Source organism: Lutjanus erythropterus, chromosome 16 (assembly GCF_056507025.1).
Source record: "Lutjanus erythropterus isolate fLutEry1 chromosome 16, fLutEry1.hap2, whole genome shotgun sequence".
Lineage (NCBI taxonomy): Eukaryota > Metazoa > Chordata > Actinopteri > Lutjaniformes > Lutjanidae > Lutjanus > Lutjanus erythropterus.
The window spans coordinates 23,781,882-23,805,724 of NC_139332.1; the positions used below are offsets into that span (position 1 = coordinate 23,781,882).

Here is a 23,843-nt window from a genome sequence, read left to right on the forward strand (position 1 = left end):
GCTTTCAGCGGTCCACACACCCTTGCTCTGCCTCATTTTGGGGATACACAGCGCGGTGCCAACAATCTTTGGCATGTTTGGCTGTGTATAAATAGGGCAGCCATTGTGCTACACAGTGAGGGAAGTCACATAAGGACTCGTGTCTTATCGTAAGTCCACCACTACATGTATGAGCTCCGCACCGCTTCGGCTCAAGGGCACAACGGCAGGAGCTGGCTGCTGCTCCTCCTCCTCGTCACCCGTCAAGTCTCGACAGGTAACCTTACCTGTCCTGTGGTCCACGCCCTCCGCTGCGCCGTTGCGCACAGGTAGAGCGGAGCAGGAAGTGACTGTCAACGCTGTCGCTGGAAACTGAATGAAAATGCAGTTGTGTGTTTGAGAGAGAAACAGCACGCCTTTTAATTTTCTTTTTTAAAACTTTTTACATTTTTAAGAACAGGGGAATCCTTATTTTTAGTGAACATGCGGCTCTGCGCGCTGTTGGGACTTTTGTTTCTGACGGTCTTCGACTCATCAGGTGGGATAATAATCTCTTTCAGCATGAAACATATGCTCATTAATTGTTTGGTAAAGCTTTGTTGGCATGATTCCCCTCTAACTCCGTCGCTTTTAATCGACTGATGTTTAGAAAATGTGTTAAAAGATCACAAAAACGCCCTTATTTTAAATTGTGGCGTCATTTAAAGTTTGTGCCAATTGGGTCAAACACTGAGATGAGTGACTGTGATGACTGCGCTCGAAATAATGCAAAGATGCAGCCCGGTAAAAGCACTGAGCCGAGTTTAAAGCTCCGTGTCAACAAATTAAGAGATAATGTGGACATTAAGTCAACATCATGTATGAGTAATTGGCTTGAAAGTGGACCGAAAAGGCTGAAGCACGCATTCAGTGGAATAAAGTTCAGCCCTGACATCGAGACCTCAATTTTCAAATGGTTTATGAGGCGTTTATGAAGCTTCCTGGAGGCATGAATTCATCATGGCAGCATTAATGATTGACCAGCAATCTGCTGATGAGCTATGAATCTGGCGGGCGTTTTATCTGCTCGATTTAAACTCTGTGCTGCTTCATTTCCTGGGAAAAAAGTCATCAGCAGCGTGGTGCAATTATTCTTTTATAGTGTTTGTGGAAAATATCATATAAACTCATGTTTTGCCTCGAAATATGTCAGTTTGAACCCTCTGACACACCCATCGTTGACTGTCACAAGAAGTGTTCTAGACCACATTTTATGCAAATGCTGCAGTATTCTTCTCTTGTGTTGCCTTCAAGTCCTTGCAAGTTCAGCTTGTGAATTCCTTGTTTCTTCTTATGTGTGGACTTGTGCAACTTAAAACGTAATAGTGACTGTTTTCGTTCAAATCTTTGTGTCACTGCAGAAAGAAAACTCACCAAAGTTTGTGTAAAATACGTACAACAGTGTGATTTAATGCATAAATGCATTGGAAGTAGTCTTGAGCCCAGATTTATTGGAGGAAGGTTTCATAAGTGCATTTTGGATCGATTTGAAATTTCAGACAAATATAATGACGGGAACTGGAGAACCATCTCTAATTTAGAATAAGAGATGGTTGATCAATATGTGGCCAAGTGAGGTGGTATTTTTAAATACATTGATGCTATGAATTGATGTTTCGGAGCAACAGAGCAGAACAGAGGACAGGTGTAAAATTTGTATTTGTACTGTCTTGTATTTGTATTAATCTTTAACTTTGTTTATTGTGTATTTTGTCACACAAACCCTCTGTGACCATAACTGCACAAAGTGACATCACTGCAGCACAACAATACTTAATTTAAAAAGTCACTTTGAAACACATTTCACCTTTAACAAATACTGGCGTCCTGTGATTTGAAAATTGCAGAACGTCATTAGTGATTCAGCTAAAATTTCGATTAGTTGTCCAAGCTGTCCGGTGGGGCACAGTTGGGGCAAAAACAGGAACAAACGTGAAACCGAAGCAGAAATCTATCTTTTCAGATGTTGATGTATGAGACTACAGATGAAACTGTGACAGTATCATCTGAGTTTGTAAAAGGATAAGTTTGCATATGTTTCCCTAAAGGAGAAGCCACACAGGAGTCAGATATCACAGAAACAGCAGTTACTCATGCTTTTAAGAACTGGTTCCTCTCTTTAGTTGAGACTCAGATGACTAATGAAAAGTCAATGAATTTGCTTTGGTTTGTCATTACACAACACGTGGATAGGTGTGCCAGGAACCGCTCTGTTTGCTCAAGCGTCAACAGCAAACTGTCTGACCGTTTGTGCGTGAGCTTTGTTCCTTTTGTTGCCTAAATGTTGCCGAGGTGTTGATTCGATACCTTAAGTGTTATACAGCAGAGCTGGGCAGTGGTCTGCTGAGTGGAAACCAGTGGTTCTCAGACTTTCTCTGGTATGCCCACCCTTCAGAGGCTGAAAGAGGATTCACGACCCCCCACCCCGCTGTCTTTCATCAGTCATTAATATTAAAAGGGGAAACAACTGATAAAAAGGGATCCAAATTGATTTTTGGTGAAATAAAGGCCACATGAAAACTTGTTCATTTCCCCGACATAAATAGTTTCACTAACTTAGTTTCATCCACACACCCCTTTGAGGGGGGGCTGCCCCTCAGTTTGAGAACCACTGGTGTACACAAAATAAAAGTCTACTCGACTCAATCATTCAACCCCTGCAGTTTTTCACTGAGACAGTTTCATTTTGGATTAATATGCGATAATTTGTTCAATTAATGCCCATCATGTCCTGCATAACAGTAGACACAGCAGAGCTTTGAGCTAAATGCTAACATCAGCATGCTAACATGCTCACAGAGAAGTAATTTTGTTATAGTTTGTGCAGTGTGTTAACATGCTAATATTTGCTAATTATGACAAAACACAAAGTTTAGCAGAGGCTGATGGGAGTGTCGTTAGTTTTGTAGATTTTGACTTGATAATAGACCAAACAATTAATCAATTAATCATGAAAACACTTGGCAGATTAATTGATAATGAAAGTATCAGTTAGTTAGTGACCGGCCAAGCGTCATTGCCATCCCCAGAGCCCTGCTGCTAGTATAGCTGAAAATGTCTTCAATAACTTGATTAAATGATTTAGCGGTTATCAAATATTTATCTCTGCTGTGAAGTTTCTGAAGCTTTGGCGCAACCGTCCACTTGCACTTGCGCTAGATTTTGGTGATCAAAGGTCACCTCACAAAACTTCACAACAAAATTTCACAGAAATGTCTAACGGGATATTAGCAGTAACTAGTTAAATGCAACTAAATTACAAAATAAATGTAATTGTATCCATTACTGAGAAAAATATGTAACTAAATTACAGTTACTGATCAAAAAGTTGGTGATTACAAAGAGGTTGCATCCAGATATTGTTTTTGGGGTTGCCTGGTGGAGATCTGCTCTGTACCGAGTGACCTTGTCTCATGGCAGATTAATTTTCTCTCGGTGCACCTAACAATTAATCAGCTGTTTCAACTCTAAATTTGATGATTATACAGTTAATGTGAAATGTATTTTCATGAGGATGAATGTTGTTGCTTGTTAGAGTCTACGTTTGTGCAATATCTAAAGACTCCCAAGTGGGAATGTGTCTCAGCACGCTCTCAAGCAGCTGATGAGCACTTTAAAGCAGGATAATACTCTCAGTAATGATACTTTCTCTCATTTTGCATTGTTTTACTTTTCTCCCTAACCTTATCAAAGATCACAGCTTCAGACAACTGATCACAGTTAACATCTTGAGGGTATTTGCAGCTAACTGCCTCGGATCTGTTCCCTCAGAGTGCCTGCAGACGGTGGTGCGACCAGACAAAGGCTCCACGGTGACGGTGTCCACCAAACTGCCCGCGGATCAGTGTGCTGTGTGTAGAGTGAGCGGGGTGAACGACACGGAGACCTCCTGCACCTCCTCTCTGTCTCTGGTACCCGAGGAGGAGGTCAAACTGCTGTTCAACTGCTCCCAGCCGATTGAACAGTCGTATACTGTGGTGATCACTCGCACCATTGGTGAGTTTTGTTTGGGGAACCAATCAGGATGAAGTATAGTTTTACTCTGAAAAGGTCAGCAATAAAGAGTGAGAGATTTTTTTTTATGTTAAACTGCTTATGAACCCCCCTGAAAATGTCAAAATCAAAGTAATCCTTGACCCCTTATGACTACAGTCATGATCCTGATTTATTCTGAAAGGCAACTCTTTACATAAAGCAGCTGCTATCAATACTCTTAGAGCCTCTTTACACCTGACATTAACAGGCACCTTTGGTGATCCAGTCACAAGTGGACAGCTCTGAGTACGTCAGGTCACACCTGGCATTAAAATTTGTGATCGGATCTCATTTTACAGCTGTATATGCAAATAAACACCACCAGCTGCCCAACAGTCGCCGGTCGCACACGGGGACAAAGAGACTCAATGTTTTTTATACAAAGGAAGTTAGAATAGTTTGTATAACATTTTCTGGACTTACAAGAAGACCCAAATATTATTTTTTGTTGTAGACAGTTTTTCATTAAGTTTATAAAGTTTCTCCCAGTCAACAACAAACAAAATTGTGAAAACTTATAAGGAAGTCTGAGGACTTTCTCCTCTGGCGATAAAGCGCTTTAGTCTAAATTAGTTACTGTTTACTGTACTTATAAAATCTGACATGTTAACATTGATAAAAGTCTGTCTTTTTTCATAAATCTGGTGTGAAATCAGTTGAAACTGTTTTCAAGTAGCTGCTAAATGTTAGCAGGTAACGTCAAGACACTTTTGTCAGGAGTAGCCAACAGATACAGCAAGTCTGACTGTTTTTTACAAGGAAAGAAACAACTTGATGTATTGAATTAATGCTGTATTTACAAAAAAATAAAAAAAATGATGAAGAATTCGTCATAGATGGCTTTTCGTAAAGTTTCTTGTGATTCAGTAAATCACAAAATTGTGAGATTTTTTTAAGGAAGTCTGGCCTATATTTGTTACTGCTTACTGTGTTTGTAAAATATTTAACAACAATAAATGTTGTCTTCTTTTATAAATGCAGTGTAAATGTGAGATTAGTTGAAACTGTTTAAACAGCTGCTAAGAGAAACAGTGTGTTCACAAACTGCTGCTTATCTTGTCAGGTCAGAGATCTCAAAGACGTAATTTACATGATAGTGAACCAAATGGAAATCAGACAGCTGTTTTGTCTGTACTTAAAGACCGTCAGTTGAACAGGCAGTCCCTCAATGAGGCTCAGGAAACACTGTGTACACACTGCTGAAAGAATGTGGTCTCATGCATCTCAGACCACCTCTGAATGTGGTCTGGGTGATCAGATCTCAGTGCATCTTGTGTGCATTCACACCTGTACTCAGAGCTGTTCACTTCTGATCAGCTGACTGAAGATCCATGGTAACAACAGCTGTAAACAGGCTCTTAAAATCACACGTCAATGTGAATCTGTCAAAATGTGAATTGTCTGAATCATGGTAATGAACCTGCAGAGAATTATCACCTGAATCTGTAGCTCTCCTCTGTTTCAGTTTACATAAAAATGTAATTAATAGACTTGCAGGAGAGCTGAAATTTATTCTTTTTTGCCTTTACTTTTACTCCAGAGTGCACGAACGACGCCTGCATCCCGAAAACAGTAGAAACTCAACCCTCTGTCCTGGCAGAGTTTCCCAGAACATTCACCTGGGAGCTGAAGGCGCCTGAGAAAATCGTTGTGAGTCTGGACATCCTCGGAGACGGAGTGAAGGAGACGTCAGACCCCTGCCCTAATGGATTACAGTATTCGGTGGCCACATCCAAAACAAATGGACAGGGCCCGACTCAGTATTGTCAAGGTGGTTCTGTGACTCGTTTCGAACTGCCCAACGAAGCCGTTGTGTCTCTGCAAGTTGAACCAAAGGCTCCAGTCGAATCTGTGATGTTCTTGGCCTCCGCTGGACCATTAAGTAAGAAATTATTGAACACAAATTTCTTTATTTTAAGAAAGCCTTTAATAAGACTGTTGATTTGATGTCTCACTTTGTCCATTTTGTCCTCTTTAGAGGGCCGAACAATGGTTGTAAGTGTTAATTCCAGCACGACTGTGGACGTCATCCGTAATCCTGGGGAACCGGAGTGTGAAGTTTGTTCTGTTGATGGGTCCGACTGCAGTCCAACAGAAAAGACCCTGACAGACGTTAAAAACCTCTCACTGGAGTTCAGCTGCCAGAAACCTCAGGATGTGTACAAAGTTAAGATGAAGACGACAGTAGGTGAGAACTGTGTTTAATTTTCTTACCAGCAAAATTTAGGGTTAACTGTGTGATAAATGAATGGAAGACAAAAAATATTTATCATCAATTAAAAAAAGGAATAGAAACTTAAATGCTGAAATAAATACAGAAATGAATGGATGCATATACTGAACAAATATTAAATGAACAAATTAATAAATAAATAGGCGCTATAATAAATAAATGGTGTAATGAAAAAATAAATTAATCTTGGTAATTATTTTTGGAAATTAGTAAATGTCTTTTATTTGTACACTATTCTGTATTCCTACGTTTCTACAACAGAAATACAGAAGTAGATCAAAGAAGAAATGTAGAAAGGCTTAAATAACCAAAACTTGAATTGAATAATGGTTTTGAGTCACTTTTTAAGAAAAAATCTCTGATTTTAGCTTCTCAAATGTGAATATTTTCTGGTTTCTTTACTCCTCTTTGATACCAAACTAAAAATCTTTTAGGTTTTGAAAAGAAAAACAAAAATTTGAGGATGTCATCTTGCACTCTGGAAAAAATTGATTGACATTTTCTGACATTTTATGGACCGTGCAACTAATCAATTAATCGAGAAAATAATCTACAGATGAATAGTAATGAAAATAATTAACCAGTGACAGCTGGGATAAGCTTCAGTCCCCCTGGTTACAGTTATGGATAATGCATGAATAAATGAATGAAATAATGGCTTGTTGCAGCCCTAAACAAATTAGGATTTGTAGAAATGTAGAGATGAATTAAATATATTATGTCCTGATTAATTACCATTAATTAATAAAATTTTGCATGTAATCATGTATTTGTGTGTATATTTCGGCATAATTAATATGATTATGATGTTTTGATCAGGCTTTTTTAACAGTTAAAAAATAAATAAATAAATAAATAAAATGAAAAAAGATGTCTGTTAACTGTATAAAGCATTGATCATTTATATTTTTGCTCTTCAGAATGCACGCAGACCTCATGCACTCCTGCTGCGGGAGAATTTGACCTCTTCAAGGACTTTGAAAGGTCCCTAACATGGGACATCAGTGTACCAGAGAGGACTGTGTTGAATTTGGACTTCCCTGATGGATTGAAGGAGATTACAGGAGCAGAAACTTGCCAAGATGGCCCCAAGTACCTCGTGAGTACAACTAAGAGTGACGGAAAGATCAAAGCTAACAGCTACTGCAAGGGCGGGACAGTGTCTCATCTGGAGCTGCTCCAAGCGACGACTGTGACTGTAGACGTCCCCAAAGACGGAGAACTGGACTCAACAGTGTTCAATGTCAAAACGGCACCAAGAGGCAAGTCTGCCTTCAGTTTGTTCACACTCCACAGAGAAACAAGTAATAGTAGTAGAAAAACAAGTTTGCAGAGTTGTCCTTTTCCTGGGCTGCTTTAATGTGTTAGCATTGGGGCTGAACAATTAATTGAAATTTTATTGAAACTGCAACATAATCTATTGCAATTCTCAAATCGCAGGATGCGCAGTAAAGTAAAATAAGGGCAAAATATGTGTCAAAATACCATTTTAAATGAAATGTTGTGGTGCTGCAGAGGTGTCCTGGCTAACACATCATTCTCTGCACTTCAGTAAACATCTTTGTTTAGGACAGATCCCTCAAAAAAAACATAACACCATAATCATTTTAATGTGTATTTCAATGAAAATGAGAATAATGATGTAAAAATGATCATCTGTATACGATGTCTGTCTTTAGGTGGCAGAATGATGTTGGTGATGCCTGAGCCTGACACTACTATTACCATCACAAGGATGACAGACGAGCCAGACTGCAGCGTGTGTCTGGACACGGCACCCAAACAGAAATGCAACACAAAATCTCTTACGTTGAGAGATCCCACCAACACCTCAGTGGAGTTTACCTGTCCACAGCCGCAGCAGGTCTTCACTGTGGAGATCTCCAGAGATATTGGTACGAAGGTCACAAAAATAAGAACCTGATCTTGATGGTTTTTGATATTTTTCTTCAGTTTTCTTTTTTTGGGGGGGCTGCTAAAAACATACAAGGCCGCGATATTTAGACTGTGAACCACTGATCTCTTAGTAAATTTTAGTTTGTGTGTTCATGATGTGTTTAATGTAATATCTAACAGCTGAGCTAGTATTCAGAAATGAAAGAATACCTATTAGTTGGTATTACTGAATACCAAGGATGGCTACAATCCCAAGATTTGATGCAAAAATCACTTCCAAACAGTACTACAAGTCTGTAATATACTGTACCCTTAAAATCCTTTCATTGACCAACCAGAAAAACAAAAGTTTAAGTACATTTTTGACAAGGAGCAAATAAAAGAACAGGTTAATCAAGCAAACATGTAAGTCAAAACCAACATATGAAGGAGACATCTTGTCATGTTCCTACCTTCTGTCTTTTTTTGTCATAAAACTCTTTAACTTTCATTTTTTAGTTCAAGTTCAAAGACTTATTGTTTTGCTTGTCAACAGAAACTCTAAAACTAAATCGTAATCACTTATCTGCTGCTCTCTACAAATTCCAGACTGCACAGAGGTGTCCTGCTCAGGTGACATCGTTCAGGCCGAGTCCTCGCTGTTCCCAGACTTCAATCGGACCTTCATCTGGTATCTGAAAGTTAAATCCAGTCGGGCCTTCCAGCTGGACTTCCCGGAACCGGGAATGCGACAGATTCCCAATGAGGAGACCTGTCCAGATGAGCACACGTACTCTTTTCTTATATATCTGCGCTCAGGGCCAACAACCATTGGCACCTTTTGCAAAGGAGGAACTGTGACCACCGTTATGGCTCGCTACAGGGGCCGTGTGTCTCTACAGGTGCCTGGGGACAGGAAGCTGGATCCTGTTGACTACAAACTCACTGTGGGGCCTAAGACCAACAGTAAGTTAGTTAATTTTTATTTCTCTGTCACACCAAACCATCGCACATCGGACTAGAAGTCACTGCTACATATTAAATATCACAGACCAAGACAGTAGTACAGTATTTTAAAAAAACTTAAACAGTCTAATATAGTAATTTATTCAATAATTCTGTTATAATGTCCTTTAACAAATGCATTTGCAGACTAAATGATATTTTGTTTATGTCCAGTTTGAATGAAGTGTGTTTCTGTGTTACTGTTTCTGTAAGTGGAGTCTGTCGGCTTTGAGGAGAGCGATAAAACAGCTGTTTGTGGTTAAAGAGAAAGGATCCTACCCATTAACAAAAAAAGGTCTATCTCTGTACGGATCCTTTCCATAATGTTTTAACACTCTTAGAATAACAATCTGAGCCTTTCAGTGGCAAAACAAGCACTTTTAGTGGACGTGCTACAGACACAGGTGTCCACATTAGGATCCATTACATTTCGCGGCTGACGGCTGCAACAGCCAACTTCAAAAATTGTTGTCGGCATTAGTCACTTTAAAGTATTAACTTAATTAATCTTAATCTTTGTTGGTGCAACCCATTCTAAGATTTGCTCAACTCAGAGGTTGAGCTTTTTAAGTTAAGTAGTAAATTAAGCAGAGCTCTGTTACACAATTAATAGTTTATCTTGGTTTCATAAATCCAGCTTTAGTGATGTAAATCAGAATTAGTTTAATCAGTTTGGAGACGCTTGCTTGCTGAAATTAAAATAAATAAATAAATAAACAAATTCAAGAGCTGTTGGTACCTCGTAAGTATAAAAAATGATTGAAAACCATCAACTTTCAGCGGCTCTGTAATCCTTAACAAATTGTTGCAATTCTGTGCCAGAAGAAAAGTTACCTAAATGTTATATTTTTTGCCAGCTATATAAAAAGTTTTTTTTAAGTTATATTGTTTGATAGCTAGCTAAAAAGTTTTTTAAAAATTATATTTTTTGCCATCTACAAGAGAAAAAACGTTACACAGCTGTTGTTTGCAAGCTAGTAAAAAAGTCAATAAAAAGTTATATTGTTTGCTAGCTATTTAAAGAAAAAAACTTTACTTTGTTTGCTTGCTAGTTAAACAATTCACTAGCCTACTTAGCTTACTCATGATGGCACAGCAGAGAATTATTTTGCTCAGTCCATCTCAAAAAGGCAGCTATTTAAAAAATTTAATCTAGGTTTGGAGTTTAAATTTAATCTTATCACTAGTTTAAATGTTTTTGTGCAATGTGCTTTAAAGTTAAATCATGATTTAATGAGGGGTAAAAAATCATTCTTGCTGTTACAACCCAACCTTGGCTGAAAAATAAGTTTCTCTTTAAAGGGAAAGAGATGTCTTCCTTTGCACGTTTCAAACCACACTATTCTCTCGTTGTTTCTCTCCAGTGGCGGCCACAGTGAAAGTCAACCTCCCACGAGGTGTGTCAGACACAGAGTTCATCACAGCCAACTATCCCGGTGACTTCCCTGATAACGAGCAGATGCAGTGGGACTTCACGGTGCCCGGCATGCACAACTACACGATGCATTTCATCGACCACACAGCTCCGGAGTGCCTCGTCAATGAAACGGAGGTGGAGTACAACAAAGAGGGCAAGAAGGAGGTCAGACTGACTCTGACGGATCCTCAGCCGGAGCATCAGCAGGGCAACTTCAACATGGTGCTGAAGAACTGCCAAACCAACAGGACGCTGAAAGGACTCTCGTTGAAGTACAAAGTCTCTGTGATGAGGAGTGGACATCCAGGTACGGTGTTTAAACGGTGTTAAAAGCTGGGAGGGTTGATTAATCTCACTTCTGTCAAAACTTCAGATTTGATTCTTGTCCTAAGGGTCACTTTTCCCACTTTCATCAACCACTGTTTTCCAGTTTATACAGACCAAAGCAGGCTAATTTTAGTTTTACTGATAACTCTAACTAGAAATTTATCGGCTTTTTAAAATGCTGACATTTAAATACTAATGCACAAGAGAACTAATCAGACAGGAGTAACACAGTGCAGCTCGTGTGTTATCAGTAGTTAGGTTTGTTTTTAGTCCCGGGAGGAAAGGTAGGTAAACAAACACCAACTGAACATCCTCAGCTACCCGCTCCTGCTCTATCCGGCCTTTGTTTTACCTTCGTTGTTATTGATTAACTTTAGATAGTGATTAGCTCTCCTTTTGTGAGTCCTCTTTTGGTTATATTTCTTTCATTGTGTCGAGCAGCACCCCGTCTCCTTTGTGGGTTTTCCTCCCTCTTTTTTTTTTTATTGATTGTCAATTTCCCAGCCTTGTGAAAATAAATAACTTTCCTTTTACCACTTACAACTGGTTCATGTTCCGTTCCCTTTTCCACCGTGAGGTAGGAGTCGTAACAGCAAGCATGTTAAGAAATTTGTAAAAATGTAGAAGTTGTGTGAGTCTTTGCCCCAGTTTGTACCTTGTGGAGCTAAGCATTCGATTTTCTTAAAAAATAATTACCCACTGAGCTTTGAACAACAAAAAAATCTGTCTGGTGCTCTTGTTTCCTGAAAAAAAAAAGTTCTTGCTCAGTTTTTACAACTTGAACCAAAACTTTGATGAGTTATTTGAATGTATATTGATATTACCTCTCAGTATTTAATATTTGCATTAAGAATTTGCTTGTGTTTTACAAAAAAAGAGCAAGGACATGCGTCATTATCTGTTGATCTTGATTGGAAAAAACAGGCACAGTTTGAGAAACAAGTTTTTTTTTTCCATGCAGCAGGATATTTTTCCATCCAAATGGTTAGAAAAGTCTTGAAGGATCTGACAGCTTTCTGGGCTTTTCAAAGATCTCCGTCTTTACACTTTTTGGAAAATCCAATGCATATCTCTTTGACCTGAATGTAATGGTAATACATGTGAAGCACAAACTGGGGACTATAAGTTCAAATGTGCATGACTTTACATACATAAAACCAAAATTTGGACTTTTAGATCAGAATTGGGCTCAGATAAGAGTTTTTCTTGGATACAAAATTATAATGACTGTAGTTTTATGACAAAAAGAAATACCACAGTTTTGTTTTTAGATTATTTTTGGGGCTTTTAGCTTTTATTTTTTGATAGGACAGTTTGACACAGACAGGAAATGGAGGCGGGACATGCAGCAAAGGGCCACGTTTGTAGCCTCTATATAAAGGGCATGCACTCTACCATCTGAGCTACCAGGGCACCACCACAGTTTTGTTTTCACAGTATTTGAGATAATACACTAAAACATTGTCTTTCTATGTTTCCCTCACAGTCCTGTGTTCAGTGGATCTAACCAAACACCAGGGAGTGTCCCTGCAGATAGAGAAAGTGGGCTCTGATCCTTATTGCGAGATGAGCATCGACTCAAAGGTCGAAAAGAAGATAAACGTGGCTGCAGGAACAAAAGCCAGCCTCTCTTTCCTCGACTGTCCGAATGAAGATGTGCGTCTGACTGCCAGTAAAGCTATTGGTAAGATGATTTTATTTTTGCATGTCCGTGAATGAAAACAACAAAGCTACAATCATTTTAGACAAAGTATAAAGTCTGTTTAACTCTTTAAGGATAGTTATGGTTATAGTTAGGACACTGAATTACAAATTTCTCTTAATGAGCAGGCCATAACTTTAAAAGCATAGCATTGTGAAAAATAATTTATTTAATATCTGCCCGATTCAGGTCTGCTCAAAAGTTTTTCTTTGGTCCATACTACATCCCTCTGCCAGGTTTCATCCAAGTCAGACCAGTACTTTTTCCATAATCCTGCAGACAAACTGACAAACAAACCAAACCAAAAACCTCACCTCCTTGTCAGAGGTAATGAATCGTTCACCCAAGTCTGTTAAAATGGTTTGACTGGACCTCAAAAATTCATCTTGTTCATTAGTTTGATATTTTTGGGACAGAAAATTAGCTTTCTTGTTGCAAGTTAGATGAGAAGATTCATACTCTGTTCTTGTCTAACTTGTGGCAAGTAAGTGATGGACATATTTCAAAAATGTCAGACTCAGTCTCATTCTATGCATTTTAATAACAGGGTGCCAAAATGTGGCGTCATGCTCTGGGACTCTCCTCACGGTGCCCAAACTGGCCTCCTGTCTGCCGATGCCCCTCCACAGCTTCACCTGGAACATCAACATCCCTCTGGACGGGACGGTGGATCTGACGTCTCCCACAGGGAGTCTTCGCCAATCGCTGCCTGGCCAGGAGTGTAATAAGTCTGCCCTTCTGCATGTGGCAGAGGGCGACGGGGTTTCTATTGGAGATTTCTGCTCTAACGGAGTCATCAAGATGATTCAGGTGCACGCTAACGTCTCTGTGACGGCCTCAGACCGGGACTTCAGCAAGAGCAGAGGGCCTTTTCTTAATGTCAGCTTCAGTGAGGAGATTCCAGGTAAGATTTACTGCAAGCTGCGGCTGATCATTCATCTGCTGGTTAATTTCTCTGTTCATCAATTTATCACTTTGTCAAAAAATTGTGAAAAATGGCCATAATGTCTTCCCAAGGACTATGGATGCACAATATTGGATTTCTGCCAATATCCGATATTTTCCAACTAATTTTGGCCGATGGTCGATATCAATATATGTAGATATCTTCATTATCAAGGCTCCTCTGAAATGAACATTATATTGTGCCTAGTTTTATCATGATGGCCCACTGGCAGATGCAGACATAGAATACAATATTTCAAAATGAAGTAAAGTGCTTTTCAAAGTAAAATGCAATGGTTTTCAAAATAAAATGCAATGCTTTTCAAAGCAACATACAGTGGTTTTCAAAGTAAAGCACACTGGTTTTCAAAATAAAATTCAATGTTTTTCAAATTAAAATACAGTGCTTTTCAAAACAAGCTACATTGCTTTTCAAAATAAGATACATGCTTTTCAAAGTAAAATACAGTGGTTTTTGAGATTAAAAAATTATGCCACTCAAATAAAATAATTACTTTTATCCTCTTTGTTCTTCACAAATTCCTTGTAATGATCAGGTTCACGACTGTTAAGATTGCAAATTAAATTTGTTGTGTTGAAAGAATGTGATTTGGCCCTCCCAGCTTTGATATCCGTTTGACACTTCAAAACACCTCCACACCGCAGAGATACTCGTGTCTCATGCTCATAATTCGAGTGTTATCTTATTGGTAGAAATGCTGGCATTTCGAGCTGATTCAGATATGTCATTTTAAAGCTTTTACCTGCTGATAATATTGTGCATCCCCACCAAAGACCATATTATTTTGTTCAACCAATAGTTCTGACAGATTTTAACAAATTGTAATCAATTTGAGTAAATTTCAGGATGATCTAAAGTGGATGGCAGTCGTTTGCACATGACCAGGGAATTAAAATATGGAGTGTTACAGGCATTTTGACCTGTCAAACACAGGTGCTGTGAACAACATTATCATTGGCTGAATTGTATTGCAGTAATTACTGGAACAGAACCATCACTAATGTGATTAGTGTCATCTGTGCTTTCCTGCTATGACAAGTTGAAATGACTGCTGTGAATGCCTTTGAATGGAATTCATTTGGGGACATTAAAGAAACAAGTGCTCTGATTGTACAGTGGCAAAAGTATCAACAGCTGCTGTAACTCATCTGTGGAAAACAGGGAAATGTTTGCATGTGGTAGTCAGTGGTGAACTTGTGCTCATAGATGAGTGTGAGGTTTTCTTCTTCTGTGATTTTTTTTCTTTTGGCATCAACTGGATGTTTTTCATTTTTAGGACATGGCCCCACACACACACACACACACACACACCTTTGCTATTGGTTTGCCAGTCAAAGTTCACCAAAGTTGAATCCATGCGAAGCAAAGACAAATTTGTGCATGTGTGACTGCAGCACTACGCAAATATCTATTGGCACTATGTACTTAACATTGTGTGTCATTGAGGCTTTTCCATTGACACTTGCCAAACCATGGTGCACTGATTTGCATTTTTATTACCTCTTACAATGTGCCGAGCTGTTCCAAGTTGCGTCCGTGCTAGAACATATCCAGAACGGGGCCAAAATAATCCTGACCCACCTCCAAGCGTGCTGTGGTGTCATCTCGTTGACTGTGGCCAACCTGTGACAAGCCCCTTCTCCCTCTCAAACAAGTGTTTGTTGAGACTCAACTCATATGTCCAGGAGAGCAGAGAGAGTTGTTTTTGAAAGTCTCTGCGTGTCCAGATCTCAGTACTTTTATAGTTTCTAACTGAATCTCTGTGGTTTGAAGTTTAGTTTCTCTTTCGCTTTATTTTACTGTTTAATTTGTGCTTTCAGCCGCATAGGAGTGTTGTTAAGTTACTGCTGATGAAAACTCAACACTTCCTGATTTTGTTACTTCATAATTAAAGCTTTTCAATAACAAAATAATGAGGGGCTTTATTGTGAAAAATTAATTGGAAATTAAGTGATTATCCACCATTTCTCGGCTCGCCATCAGGTAAAAGACATACCTTCATGCGAGTCGCTCTTGTTGTAATAGAGATGGAAATCCCTGCTGTGGGTTGACGTGCAGAGTCAAACCGAGTCAAGCTTAGCCTGCACATGTGTATGACAAAGGGGTACATGCATCATGCCCATTGTGTTGTCATCTGACTCTAAAACAACTGCCCCGTGTGAGGCTCGAACTCACGGCCTTCAGATTATGAGACTGACGCGCTGCCAACTGCGCCAACGAGGCATGAAAAGTTGTGTTTTGTGATTGAGACTAGTTGTCACAACAATGACTCTGCACACCAACGTATTCAGACAAAGGCTAAGATCAACCTTAGATGCTTTGTGTCATAACCCAGCACTAAAGCCATGAGAAAAAAGGGGGAGCACAGGCTGAAGGAAATGCAAGACTAAGAATGCAGCTAAAATAAAGAAATAACAGTAAAGTGCATGTGGTAGTCAGTTTAGTTAGTGTTAAATGTGAGGTGTGATGTCAGATTTACGCTGGATAGCGTAAAACGAACAAGGATGAGCAGGAAAGACACTGGACTTTGGCATTAGCTGTATGTTTGTAATTTTTATGGCACTATCAGTATGCACCGTGTGTCCCACTGGTCATTCTCAAACTTTTAAAAGAACTGCCCCGTGTGAGGCTTGAACTCACGACCTTCAGATTATGAGACTGACGCGCTGCCTACTGCGCCAACGAGGCATGAAAAGATGCATATGGTGATTGCAAAGAGTTGTCACAGTTGGAACTGTGAAGTAACTTGATTCTTTGAAATGTCTACTTAAGTCGCGTTTCCACTCAAAGTACCTGGACCTTTAAAAGAACTAAAATTTTCCTTCATCCTGGAGCCACCGTTGTCTAATGGCCCGTGACAATTATGCATACTAGTCTACTGACATATGAAAAAGGAACTATACATTACTGATGATCATCAATCACTGAAGGTCATCGTTTCACTTCCCATTTAGTCTTCAACAGAAATGTCCAGTAAGGCCTGGATTTCACTGTTGGTCTGTCCGCTGCATGCTTTCTTCTGTAACTCTTTGGTTTGTGGCTGTAGGCTCCACCCCCAAAATTCCCGTACTTTTAGAAAGTTCTACCCTCTGACCAGGGACTTTTTAGGGGGTAAAATTTTGTCCCTGGAACTAATTTAGACTCTGGTGTCTGTGGTAGAAACGCATGGAGTTGCTCCAATGGTTCCTAGTCCCTGAGAAAAGTTCCTGCAGTGGAAACATGGCATTAATGTGCATATTAATAGATAAGCAGCAATCATTCAACTTGATGGTTCATTCTTGACCTCAGAAACACAATTTGACAAAACAAAGCTAAAACAACGTCCACTTGATTCTGCGACATCAACTTTGTTTTTCATTTTTATGCAAATCTATTGGCACCCTGTGTTTAACAGTATGTACCACCTGTCTCCATCATTAAGTTGTGTTGTCTAACTTTAAAAGAACTGCCCCGTGTGAGGCTCGAACTCACGACCTTCAGATTATGAGACTGACGCGCTGCCTACTGCGCCAACGAGGCATGAAAAGCAGCACATTTTGATCGAGAGACTAGTTATCACGGGTGTCAAAAGTATCAAAGTATGTTTTTTTTCATACTGCATGTTTAAAAACACAATACGTTTGATATTATCGAAAATTCTAAAGCTATAAAATAAAATGATCTGTGCTGATTTCAGAATGTTGGAATGGTCCACGACTTTCCCAGTCTTCTGTTGCCCCAGTCTCAACTTTTCTAAAACATGTTGCAGGAATCAAATTCAGGATGAGCAAATATTTACAAAAATCAGTGAAGTTGATTGATTATACATTAAGTAAATTGTCTTTGTACTGTTTTGAACATGTCAGAAAGGATTAGCAACATAACACATTGGGTTTTATTTATGTTTGGAACAGTGTTCCCAACTTTTTTTTGAAATTAGGGTTGTAGTACTACCTGCAGTTCAACCACAAAAATGTAACTTAACTGGATTGACTAACATTATTAACTGTCTGTTCTTCTGTGGTCTTACCCTATGCTTCATAAATCACTGAATACAACAAGTTTAGACATGTTTTATGTTTTGTTGACATGCATTCTGGGTTATGTAGGAAATAAGTAACAAAAGAAGAAGATGAAGAGACACTGTGGATAAGACAGATGAAAACAATTATAGAGGCTGCTGCAACAAAACAGTAAAATGTACAAAACATCCAGTCTATTAATTGCCATTTTAAAGCGAAAATACCAGAAAATGATTGGTCTCTGTGCCTTGAATGTGCATATTTGCCCTATGATTCAATACCTGCTGGTGTTATAAACAAGATATTTTGATGTCACCTTGGGTTCTTGGAAATTCTAATTTTAACTGTTTCTGGTATTTTATTGACCAAACAATTAACCGGTTAATAGAAAAATAATCAGCAGATTGGTTGATGATGAACATAAAAGAGGATCTGTGTCTGCATTCTCCTAATATTTGTTATACTGCTATATGCTGTGATTCTTCACTGCAGCTATGGTCTAATAAAGCACTTTCACTTTACTTTTAAATTCCACACAGGGGCACTATGGTACCACAAATACTAGAGACACTTGTTAAACTTGTAGACCAGCAGAAATCAGTCATCCACAGGATAAAGTACTGACCCTCAACATTATTTCCATCCCCTTTCAGAGACCATTATTTACAGAGTCAGTCCAAAGATTTCGTCCCCAGCTCTGCTGGCCACCCCTAACTGGCCTGAGGGTATGAGGCAGTCTTCCACCGTGTCCTGGATCGTCTCTCTGCCGAGCCAGTACGCGGCAGCCATGCAGTTTGTCAACATCACGCAGCCCAAATGCCTTGACAGACACACCGCCATCAAGGTGAAGATGCTGGGGGACGAGGAGGAGATCATGAGCCGCAGGGAGGACGAGAAGGCCGATGACAAGCTGCTGGTTCCGCAGAGTTTCTATCTCAACATGTCCAACTGTGTACCAGAGGAGGGACAGTTTGGTGCAGTGGCCGAAATTGTTCTGCAGAAGAACAACAGTAAGCAAGCAGGTCTCATTTAAAATCCATATCATAAATGACTTAAAGTCAGAGGACTTAACTCTTCCATGTCTTCGTCTTGTCTCCACAGAGCTCCTGGCCATCATCCTCGGGATAATAGGAGCTCTTGTGCTTATAGCCGCAGTGCTGGCTATAGTACTCATCATAAAGTGAGTACATCTGCAGCAAAACTTTAACATCTGGACCTGTATTTATCAAACGGTTAAGCGTGAGATTAGAGCATTTTTACTTTTTTTCTTAAAAACATGACACAAACTGATTAATCCATTATTAAAATAGTTTAATAATCAATTATTTAATCGATTAATTATTGCAGCTCTAGAATAAAGGAATTATTTGTGTTTAAATTGGTTCTCTATAAGCTCCACTTCCATCTTCTGCCGCCAGGCTCAGTTTTTCCTGGGAAAATTACGTCTCAAAATTAATGAACTGAACTTACTTGTTTGTGAGAAACATTGTTACTCAAACTATGTTATTACTATGCAATGCAAATCATTGCACACAACAGCTTTTGTTTGGTCCCAGATTCAATATAAATTTTTCACCATTTCAATTTACCTCTTCAGTGAACAGAATTCGTTCTACCCTCGTATTTCCAAAGTCTTGTTTGATCATTTGTCTGTGGAGCTGAGCTCCGAGGAAACAGAAGGCGACCCAGCGTTACCTTTGTGTTTCAGTTTGGTTTTTTTTTTGTTGTGAAGAGTCCTGTCATCATACATGGCATCCAAATAAACAGACGCTGTTCACAACACCAGTGAGGAGGACTACTCATCAGTTGTTAAAGAAAGAAATAGTCCTCATGTCCTAGAATGAATACAGAACATGAACAAAACAGCCTGGACCCCCTCATCCTCCCAGGGTTACCTTTTCAACAGGGACACAAACAATAATACCACTTTGAAACGCTGGGAGGAGAGCTGGAAAGTTGTCTGTTTCCACTTTAAATGAAACGAAACACTGTCATCCAAACTTAAGATTAAAAGCTATTTATCAAATTTCTTGTGACCTCCTCTTAAATTAAAAAAAGGTTTCAGGGTTTTTTTTTTTCATTTGGTTAAGAGTAGATGATAAATGGCTGCAGTATGCAGCTGAGAGCACACGCCTTCTGTGGGAGGATCAGGATGAATAATATATTATCTGAGTAATTCAGTTGTTGATGCTGTTGAACCTCGTCTATGAGCTGCAGAATTTTCCTCTCTGCTCCCATTTGGTTTCCTTTTCAGACAGTTTCCATCCCTATTTATACACTTATACACCACTGAGTTAAAATAAATGGTAACAATATGGCAGATGTTGAGCGAAGCCTGTTTGAATTTTCCTGTAAGTAAGTTGCTTGAACTTTTTCAGACCTCTGTACTGGCTCCTAAGTGTGGAGTTCTGAAAGTGACAAAATGTTGCAAAAGATTGTTAAATAATAACTGATAAAATAAATAATAAAACTGAATACATAAATTATATTGTCAGTTAAATAATAGCCAACTTATATAATGTTTGTTTTAAAAAAAAATCACAGCGCTTAAATAAAATTAGATAATGAAACATAAATTGAAAAAAAAAGCTTTTTGCTTTTTTCTAACTAAGTGATTGCAAGTCAAATGAAAATATAATAAAAAAATATATATTATTTTTAAACTTAATGTCATATCTTTTAACCAACAATATTATTTATTGATGTATTATTTTGTTAGATTTTTGACGACGATGACTCATGATTAATCATTGTTAAGAATTTAGCCAATAAAATGTATTATAATATAAAACAAAAATCTAAAAATCTCTTATTGATTATTAATAATTAATCAGTCACAAAATTTGCAAACCTGTTTGACTATTTTTCTATTTTTGTCTGACTTCATATTTAAGTGTGATTTTTAAGAGTTTGATGAACATGAGCGCTGTTTTCTGTGCAGGTTGGTTAAAGTGCCATGTTTTGGAGTCGTTGAATTAGTTTGGTGATTTTTATTTGTCGATATTCTGTAATATTGATCCGTAAATGGCTGCTTTTCTTGACTCTCTGCCTTCATCTTTTCAAACAGGAAAAAGAAAAAGGACAAGATGAACAAGGAGTCATCCATCTACATCGGCAAAGGGAACATCTTCCGCCCGGGCGACAGGCACTTTGTCAAAAGTCGGTCTGACAATGAATCCCACGTCTACGACTCCATCGATGAGACGATGGTGTACGGCCACCTGCTGGGTGACTCCAGCTACTCCGGCAGCGTTCAGGACCAGTACAAAGGGATGCAGGTGGACTCCTATCAAACGTTCACAGGCCCCACTGATGGAGAGTTGCCTGTAATCAGAGAGCCGGACCACGAGCCTGAGACGGACCAGTACAAAACGTTCCTGGACCCGTCCGAGTCTTTCCTCCCACCCCGTCCGCGCACTCCTATTAACCGGCAGGACAGCCTCGGCTTCCAGGACAGCAGGATGGTGGACAATGAGCTGTACACATTCAAGAGCACGGGCGATATAAACACGATCCGGCTCTCCGGTGCCGACCTGGAACCAGAGCCGCCGTTAACAGAGGAGTCCTTGTAGTGTGTCAGGACTGAACCTGCGCGATGGACCGCTGTTACTAAAGTCTCGTTACAGCACAGTGTAACTCTAGACGGTACTGATGGGAACTTCTGTGCCTCGATCACACTCAGGGACTCTGAGTTTGATGAGTTTCTGAATATGATGTGTGTGTCATCTTTGTCAGAACTCAGTCATTTCTAAAGCCTCAAGAGAAGATGCTGTGATCCTCTTCCTTAAAGGGTTAGTTTGGAGTATTTGAAGTGGGTTTATTTAAGGTACTTATCCATAGTCAGTGTATATTCTACAGTAGATGCTGGTCAGCACACCCCCAGTCTGGAGAAGCAGGGCAGGATCAGTAACAAAACGTTTTAGCCATCTAAAATAATCAATATCAGTTTAAGTGTATGCTATATTTAGCATGTCACCACTTTAACTTGCTGTCAGACAGCCTTTTCTGAAACCACCATTCTATAAGCCAAATCAACCAGATTCCATTGGCAAAATCAGTCATTTTACTTTTCACAACTGGTCTACCATTGCTTCAGTCGGTTAGTTTGTGTATGATAAAATTGCTGTTAGCACAAGGAGTCTGGTTTAGCAAGAGACTGCGATATTTGACTTGTATAACTGCAGTTTCTAGTCAGAAAGGCTGACTGATGGTAAGGTAAAGCGGTGATAGTATTCTAAAGACAGCATACACTTAAACGGATTTAGATTTTTTTTTTTTTTAGGTGGCTAAAATGTTTTTTGTTGACCCTGTCCACAGCTATACATTAAATGCTTCTGTCCAACTCAAACAGGAAACAAACATGTCTCTTAATTCCAGAGTGGGTAATTCCAAAGAGAGTTTATGCTTCTCCAAACTGGGGGCTTGTTGACCGCCATCTACTTTAGATAATACACTGACTATCGATAAGTACCTTATACAATCCCACCTTGAACTATCCCTTTAAAGGAAGCCACTTTCTTGCCTAGAATTAAATGAGAAGATCAGTTTTATTCTCATATCTGTTCAGTAAACACAAACGTGCCCACACATTGTCAGTGGTATCACTGCTCTGTGCTGCCTGTGCCATTGTTTTCTTATGGTGAGAGCAGTGGGTGCTGCTCTTGGTGTGGCTCGCCATTTGAAATGGCCACCAAAGCTCAAAAGTTCAAATTATTCCAACTTTGAAAAATGCTGTTTTTTTTCAAGTTCCCCAAACTCTGTAACACAGCATGAGAAACATACCACAATCTCGGCAGTAAAACTAATGCGTGGCAAAATAGGGCTACGAGATTTGTGAATATGCATATAGTTAACAAACTTCACTAAAGCCAATGGTAAAGTTAGCTTAGCTGTTTGTATGCCAGGCAGACACTATAAGTTACGATGATGCACTTTGCATCTGCAAGTCTCTAATCCCGATCCTGCAGTGAGCCAAGAGCAGATTTTTTTTTATCATGCGAAGGTAGCTCAAGGCTACAGCCAGTATCTGGTTAGCTTAGCATAGCATAAAGACTGAACACAAGCGGAAACCGCTAGCCTGCTCTATCCACAGGTAACAAAATCCACTTACCAGCACCTCTAAAGCTCACAAATTAACCCATAATACCTGTTTAATGCACACAGTGATTTCCTGAAGTCTAGCTGTCACTGCTTCCAGCCAAGAAGTAGTCCAGCACATAACGCTGTTAAACTTTAATTTGTTCTTTTAGTTTTATATAGATTAAACAAATTAGATTAGTTAGTTTTAGAGGTGCTGGTAGGTGAATTATGATCTTTGGACAGAGCCAGGCTAGCTGTTTCCTCATAGCCTTTGTGCTAAGCTAGGCTAAGCTAAACTAACAGCCCACTGACTGTAGCTTACTGACATGAATGAAACCAGTCTTCTCATCTAACTCTCAACCAGAAAGCAACAAGAATGTTCTCTCTTTCTTTTATTTGTTTAGTTTTATTAAATCTCTGCCCATGTGGCACGGACACAGAAGCAGGGACTATGAAAAAATGTGCAAGTACCTCTGGTTCTTGTTTAAGTGTGTTTTTATGTATATTGTTTACTAGTTTGTTTTTTAAGAGATTTGTTTTTCCTTACCTGTAAATACAATTTAGTTTTTTTTATGCAATAAATTCAAGGAAATTGGTCTGGTGCGGAAACCACTTACTTCTTGAGGTAATGACGCCCACCACACCTAATTTTCCCTCTTATGCTGAGACAGTCGTCCTTTGAACTCTGGATGGTGAAAACAATTTCAACCACAGGAACTCTGGCCATGAAAAACAGTGTGAGGGAGGGTGTGGAAGACTTCAGGCTGCAGAGCAGAAGCCAGTGTTTACCATGGAGAAGTTTTTTTTACTGGAAACAACAAATGTGGAGGCCAGGTTTACATAGTTGCACCACATTTCTTGCAGATGCAAGTGTTAAATGTTTAAATAAAGTCTGCATTTCTGTTTTTGTCTTTCAGTTTTGAGCCTTTTGACTTTGGAAAACACACTTATTCACTTTCTTGCTGAGCATTCGATAAGAAGATCCTCTTTGTACGGTAGCTAAATATGAACGCTATCACAAGCTGTTGGCTAACTTATTAGCACAAACACTGTAGATGGGAAAACAGCTAGCCTGCTCCTGTCCAAACATAAGAATATCACCCTACAAACATTATATGATGGTTGTTTAATCCATATGAAAACTTACCCTTTGTAATTAATTCTTCCCTAATTAATTAATTAAT

General features: G+C 39.1%; 1 protein-coding gene and 3 non-coding genes across 4 annotated transcripts; 1 reads left to right on the forward strand and 3 right to left on the reverse strand.

Annotated features, from left to right (window-relative positions):
- The first annotated feature begins 268 nt into the window (after positions 1–268).
- cdcp1b (CUB domain containing protein 1b) lies at positions 269–23,575 on the forward strand. The gene is made up of 14 exons (XM_084739288.1): positions 269–517; positions 3,790–4,014; positions 5,594–5,935; positions 6,032–6,241; positions 7,207–7,548; positions 7,966–8,181; positions 8,771–9,127; positions 10,531–10,890; positions 12,397–12,594; positions 13,160–13,516; positions 18,234–18,590; positions 18,682–18,760; positions 20,648–22,876; positions 22,914–23,575. The coding sequence occupies exons 1-13, from the start codon at positions 463–465 to the stop codon at positions 21,150–21,152; spliced, it is 3,603 nt and encodes a 1,200-aa protein (XP_084595414.1). The 5' UTR covers positions 269–462; the 3' UTR covers positions 21,153–22,876; positions 22,914–23,575.
- trnam-cau (transfer RNA methionine (anticodon CAU)) lies at positions 15,730–15,802 on the reverse strand. Its single transcript has one exon. It is a non-coding gene; the product is annotated as a tRNA-Met (tRNA).
- Positions 16,195–16,267, reverse strand: trnam-cau (transfer RNA methionine (anticodon CAU)). Its single transcript has one exon. It is a non-coding gene; the product is annotated as a tRNA-Met (tRNA).
- Positions 17,026–17,098, reverse strand: trnam-cau (transfer RNA methionine (anticodon CAU)). The gene has a single exon. It is a non-coding gene; the product is annotated as a tRNA-Met (tRNA).
- Positions 23,576–23,843: the final 268 nt, after the last annotated feature.

What these genes read in the sequence shown, in the direction of transcription:
- cdcp1b (XM_084739288.1), top strand. Translation starts at nt 463, where the DNA reads ATGCGGCTCTGCGCGCTGTTGGGACTTTTGTTTCTGACGGTCTTCGAC. An exon ending in TGTCAAAACGGCACCAAGAG is followed by an intron (nt 7,549 to 7,965) that starts GCAAGTCTGCCT and finishes GTCTGTCTTTAG; the next exon opens with GTGGCAGAATGATGTTGGTG. An exon ending in GGAGATCTCCAGAGATATTG is followed by an intron (nt 8,182 to 8,770) that starts GTACGAAGGTCA and finishes TACAAATTCCAG; the next exon opens with ACTGCACAGAGGTGTCCTGC.